Source organism: Paramisgurnus dabryanus, chromosome 6, assembly GCF_030506205.2.
Source record: "Paramisgurnus dabryanus chromosome 6, PD_genome_1.1, whole genome shotgun sequence".
Classification (NCBI taxonomy): Eukaryota; Metazoa; Chordata; class Actinopteri; order Cypriniformes; family Cobitidae; genus Paramisgurnus; species Paramisgurnus dabryanus.
Genome location: NC_133342.1, coordinates 38,242,682 through 38,249,028, shown reverse-complemented (window position 1 = coordinate 38,249,028; position 6,347 = coordinate 38,242,682). Strand labels below are relative to the sequence as shown.

Sequence of the window (6,347 nt, the reverse complement as noted above, 5' to 3'; positions counted from 1 at the left end):
AAATCAGACAACGGAAGGGAGGAGTTCACACTGATGGGCAACTTCTCGTCCTATTTCCGGCGTGACGCTCGAGTCTGTCCCAAAATAAAACTTTGGTGCACCCTCTTGGACTTACGTCAAGGGTCCCTAGGGTCTTCACTACATGATATCGTCAAAGTGTGGACTCTGAGGAAGAGGTCTTCACGTGTCCACTTAGATCCGAAAACCCGAGGTCCAACCCGAGACCCGATTGGGTTCGGGTCTAAAAGTTTCACATGTGTCTCGGACATGGGTCGGGTACAATAATAGCGGCATCGGGTCTCGGGTTATTTAAAATGAATGTGTTTTTGCTGAACGGACCAGAGAAGATCCGAAACTCTCACGCGTGTGCGTCAATGTCCTTTTCAAACCTTTCATCTGTTTGCCAAGAGCGTTTGCGGCCCATACTGTGTGCGACAGATTCATGGCTGGCGGTAGATTCATTTTCGTTGAGACAGACATGTCAGTCAATTTTAAATGTAAATTTTAGCAGTTACCTTGGTGTCGTCGTCATCAGATAACAAAGTAAAAGGAATGGAGCAGCTCGCCAAATTGATTGCGAGGCCACTGGAGTTTCTTTCTGTCTGACTCCTGCGTGTGGGTCTGCAGAATGCACACACGTCAGTGTTGTTTACATTAGGGTCCAGTCAGGTTAAAAAAAATTGCCACTAGTTTGGGTCAGACTCGGGTCTAATTTTCTCAGGTTTGTCTCGGGTCGGGTCTTTCTTTAAAAAAAAAAAATATTTATGCATATCTGGTATAAAGTGATTCTGGTCATTTCGGGTCAGGTACATTTCTTTGGACCTGAGAAGACCTCTACTCTGAGGAGGTCTACATGTCTGAAGTGTGCCTTTTGGGACAGGGACAGAGAGGAGAGAGAGAGAGAGAGAGAGAGAGTGTGCACACGAGAGAGACGCGCTGAGCGCTAGCAACAGTGATTGAAGCCGTTTTAAATATTAAAATAAAAATGTAAATGGTAATCATAAAAAATCTATTCGTGGCGGCCAGTGTTGATTCTGTGGCGGCACGCCACAAATAAATCAATGTATGGGAAACACTGCATTACCATCCAAATAGTGTTTAACTCATTAACTTCAGCTGCTTGCTTACGCTCTTCGACATATAAAACACGCAGATCGGGGACGACGCAGGGGGCCGAAGCTAACTGTGGGCTGCTGCCTCTGCACTCTGGGTCTTCCACGGGCACGGATGAAAGTTAACCAAGGTAGTTTGTTAGTTTAGGAATTTTCCATCCCTTTTCTGCCTTTCGAGTTTGTTTTTCCTTTTTTTATTGTGGACCACTATCACTTTTTTATCATTTTTGAACTGCAGCGAGCATTTTATAGGCCTACCCATGTTCTGCATGAAAGCATAAAGAAAAGAGGCATTTCCCAACCTCATGGTGTAAATTGTAGAGTTAATTTGATTGGGCGGTGAATTATATCAGTCAGGCACATTTTCCAATAACTTCTTGTTATTTTATTATATACAAATCAACCACCTATGACTTGACAATCTCATTTCCTCCAGCCAATCACGGGCCCCCTAATCCCGTGGGCCCTGGGGCTTCAGCCCCACATAGCCCTTATGTTAATCCAGCCCTGATTATAATTTACCATTAAACTTAGAAATATAGTAAAGATAATGGTTTGGGCATACTCAGAAGATGTGATTTACTGTTAACTGTGGGGTGCAGGGCTGTTATGATAATGGGATACCGCTTGCTATGAGAGGAATTGTTCATTCACTTTAGTAAATTAAAGCCAAAAATATTCAACAAGTTGTCTACTTTATTTATAATGACAGAGATATTACATTTAATGTATTTGTATGAGACATTTTTAATTTCTGGAAATGTTTAATACAGAATAAGACAAATAATGCAGGATACCAAAAATTTGCCATTTTGTTGATTTTGTGCTCTTCCACGATCGCGAACAACCGGAGGGACTGACTGGCAGCCGACATCTAACTCCACATTGTAGAATCAGTATTTGGTCTCTGGTAAGCCCTCAATTAAACTAATAAATATTACCATAAGTAAATTAGATATGCTGTGTTCACTGCCAAGATGGACACAAATATGGCGGCGGGCATGGCGGAACTGACGTCTTTGGTTCCTATGAAAAGAAATAATTTCGAACATAAAATAATGCTTAAGTATCTTATTTTGAATTTGTAATAATTTAAACACCATTTTAACAGTTGTCTTATACTGTAAATTGGTACAGACAGTTGCCCCGCCTGCCATTTAACAAGTTTGAGATACTAAAACAAAATTGTTTATTATTAAAAAATACTGAAAATGTATTTACGCTAAATAGGGTTTATAGAAAAAATTTAATAAATGCTTCAAGTTATTTTTTATAGTAAATAATGCCATTGGACACAAAAATAAGCATATAATGTCACTGACCCCAAAGACTAAATAAATATTCCAGTTATGATTAATGTTATTAACTTCCTTACAAGAAAAAAAAACTAGTGCTGCATAAATTGAAATGTAGGCTATATTTGGTTGAATTAGTAAATTGTGAATCAGTAGACTGCGGTCATCTGTGGGGTTCTTTTATTGTGTTCCTTGCAACATGATCTTGATGAATAACCAGTAATGAAATTCCATAAGAAGGAACTTAAAAAACAGAAAACACACCACTATATAGAAACAATTCCAGACAATTAAACACAGGAATCACAGGAGGACTAATCACAGAGAACAAGAAATTGAGCACAATTAGGTTGGGGCAGGAACAAAACTACAGACTTACTACAAAATGGCGGTCGTGATTGTTTTGAACACATCCAATGTTTCCTGTGCCATTTTGTAGTAAGTCTGTAGTTTTGTTCCTGCCCCAACCTAATGGTCGTTCCAAACCAAAGTGCTCAAAACTGACCACTTCAAAGGGGCCCATCAGAATGACAAATTTCAAAGGGTAAAACTGATGATCACTACACTGCCCATGATTCTTTGCGCAGTTATACTATTATGAATACATTAGCACAATAAAACTAACACATTTTGTAAATTATACATGCTTATGCTTGACAACAAATAAATAATTTTTACTACATGAGCAGGAATCATCCATAGTCAAAATATATCCATTAAAAATGAATTGCTTATAGAATTAATGACTAAAGTCCATTGCCCATGGTGCCACCAAAGTAAGCACAAACCAAAACAAACTAACAAATATTCACTTTCTGTGTTTTTATTGAAAAGGAAATATTCACTTCACTTATCAGTTCGTGTATGTTTTCTGTGAAACATAATTTTTTTTTATTTCATTGAAAAGTGTGAGAAGTTGGTCGGTGTAGCCGCCACAGAATTTTGGCATAACAAAAACTGAACATTTCCAGTCAAAACTTTAAATATAATTTGAAAAAGAATGCTTTTATTACCAATATAAACAAATGTTTATGTTTTCATAAGCCCCTGACGATCGAGTTCAGACATCAGAAATATATCAGTCTATATACTCATGTTTTCTATTTTAGATTATGGATGTGACAGAAAAGGACAATGCTTGGGAGACAACATACTTTATAGGATTTCTGTAAATTAAAATGCACAAACCTGAAACAATAACACCCAACAAATGGAGAAGAGATGGCTCTTCTAACAACATTTATTATTTATTTCATTTCTGTATTTTTTTTTTAAGTTTTGTATGCACATTGATAAGGAAAAAACAAAGATATAGATGTGAAATTTCTTTGTTATGGGTGTGACAATTCTGAAATTTCTTAACTATGGAAAATAGTTAAATGCTTTAAAAACTTTAACAGTTACTTTGCATGGGTATTAAACCATCAAATATTTACATCTGAGAAATTAGTGAGGGTAAAAACTTTACCTTTTTTGATAATGTTATATTGTCATGGAATTGCAGAAAATAATAATAAACAATTTGTTTTATAAAACATATAAAGCACAGCAAAGGTATAAAAAACATTTTTACATTTAGCAGTGTGTGTTTTGCAATAATTCTTATAATTTTACATGCACTATTCAAGCCCTCTGTTTTAAAGGGCCAGTTTACACTGTATTCTGTCAATTATAAATCATAAGAACTAATACATTGACATTTCTTCCTCGTTTGAATAAATGAACCGGCTGTGTCGGTCCTGAGGATCTATGTCCTTATTACAAACCGTCCATAACATTTTCTTCAGGTGATTTCGAAATTTGATTCCCATGAAGACGTAAAACAAAGGATTAAGGCAGCAGTGAGAGAAAGCCACCATCCGGGAGATGTGCATCATATAGTCAACAGAGGTGCTGACGTCACAATCATTGAAAGGAGAGATACCCCAAGAGATCAAAGAGTCCAGAAATATGGCCACATTGTACGGTCCCCAGCCCAAGAAAAAAAACACCACTATGCAGAGGATTAACCACACAGTCCTGGCGCGAGTGTGAGATGTGGGTCGATGCAGCCGCCACAGGATTTCGGCATAACAAAAACCAATGACTATGAATGCACTAATAAAAAAGACATTTTGCAAGTATGTACCAGTAAGCTTCCAATTAATCTGTTGGTCAAATTCACAGTGCTGGAAAACATCTGTGACATTTGTCAACTCATCACTGGGGTCCGACACAACTCTTTGAAAATGGGAGTAGGGGAATGCAGCACCAAGACTGATAACCCAAATGACAGCAGATGCTACATAGCACTGCAGACTTTTCCTGGATATTAGCACTGACATGGGGTGCACAACGGCCACGTAACGGTGGACGGTCAGAACTGTGACGAATATGAGGCTGCTGTAGTATCCGGTGTAGAAGACAAAGTTAACAGCTTTACATGCCAGATCTCCAAAAGTCCACCCGTACATGTAATAGTAGGCCCAAAAGGGCAGGCCAAAGGTGAAAATCAGATCGGAGAGAGCCAGATTTAACAGAAACGTGTTTGTCAGGGATTTCAGATTTTCGTATTTCACAAGGACCCACAAGACCAAAGCGTTCCCCACACAGCTGAACAGAACCACTATGGTGAAAACGATTGGAGTGACAGTCGCTTGAAATTGAAGCACGTTCACCTTTTGACAGCTCTCATCAGAATAATCAGTTGTCGTTTCAAATTCACTTTCATTCATTTTGATACAAAAATGCTGCCCAACCAGTACCTGAGGAACAAGAAAGAGTTTTTTTACACTCTATACAATGCTGGGTTATATTCTACCAATCGTTGGGTCAAAAAGGACAAGCCAAGCTGTCATGTTAAAACAAACCAGCATTTTGGGTTAAAACCCTACAACCCTAAAGGTTAAATTATAATAATATTTTATTTTAGAGTGTATATTATTAATGTAAACGGTACAATGTGTAAATCAAACACTGTAATCTAAAAGGAGCTAAACATAGGCTATATAAAACAAATTATGTTAAAGATTCCAAAACAATCAACTAATTAGTAAAGAATGCAATTAATATTATATTTCAGAAGTATAAAAAGAACATGCTGTTTTATATTGCAATTATTAATTTACATACGAAGACTATTATAATATTATACAAACCAATAACCAATTGTAATTCTTTACCTTGAAGATAAGTTTTATAATGTTGTCCAAAGAAAACTATACTTGAATCGTGTGCCTGCAAATGAAACCTTTCAAATGACTGAAACCCTTATCATGTGTGTCTGTTCCTATTAAAGTTTCACCTGCAAATATCAAGGCAAAAAAAGATCCCCTATCCTGAAAAACAAAACCCACTGCCCATTCTCTGTTCCTAAATAATTCAAATTTAATGAAAATATCCGGAGAAATTATTTGTCTCCAACATAAATAACATGGGGTACCACAAGGCTAACTAGTCACAAATTGTAACAAACCTGTCACCCCCATTGTACATTAAGCGGGCCATTAATAATCTATAGTATTCAGTATATAGTTTAGTAGTAAGGGTATTGATCAGGAAGGTAATTATTTTATAAGTTGTCTGAGACTCAAAGACCTTTGAGTGCACCCAGAGTTATGTGAAAAAAAACACAGTAGGCTAATGTAATATTCAGTGGCTGCCGGTGAATTCTTTTTCGAGGGTGCACGATGCAAATCTCATCACAACATGTATTTAGCCTGTCATGTGTGGCTTGCAGGCCAGGCACCACGGGGGGGGGGGGGTTGTTGGGGGTAGGTGGGGGCATGGCCTTGAGTAGATGAGGATATAATCGATATAAATGAGTATATACTTGTTCAAGATGTCTCTGAAGATAGAATGCATGAAATCTTGGAAGATGGAGGGGCGTTGACTAATCCAAATGGCATGACCAAATATTCTAAATGGCTGGAAGGGGTTTATGGAAGGGATTTATGGAATC

The 6,347-nt window shown here is 37.5% G+C and overlaps 1 protein-coding gene across 1 annotated transcript; it reads right to left on the bottom strand.

The window, feature by feature from the left end:
* Nucleotides 1-3,280: 3,280 nt before the first annotated feature.
* On the bottom strand, nucleotides 3,281-5,683 carry LOC135767113 (chemokine XC receptor 1-like). Its single transcript, XM_065276742.1, has 2 exons — nucleotides 5,569-5,683; nucleotides 3,281-5,151 (listed from the first exon to the last, which is right to left on the bottom strand). Exon 2 carries the CDS (start codon nucleotides 5,119-5,121, stop codon nucleotides 4,093-4,095), a length of 1,029 nt encoding a protein of 342 aa, XP_065132814.1. The 5' UTR covers nucleotides 5,122-5,151; nucleotides 5,569-5,683; the 3' UTR covers nucleotides 3,281-4,092.
* Between the last annotated feature and the right edge of the window lie 664 nt (nucleotides 5,684-6,347).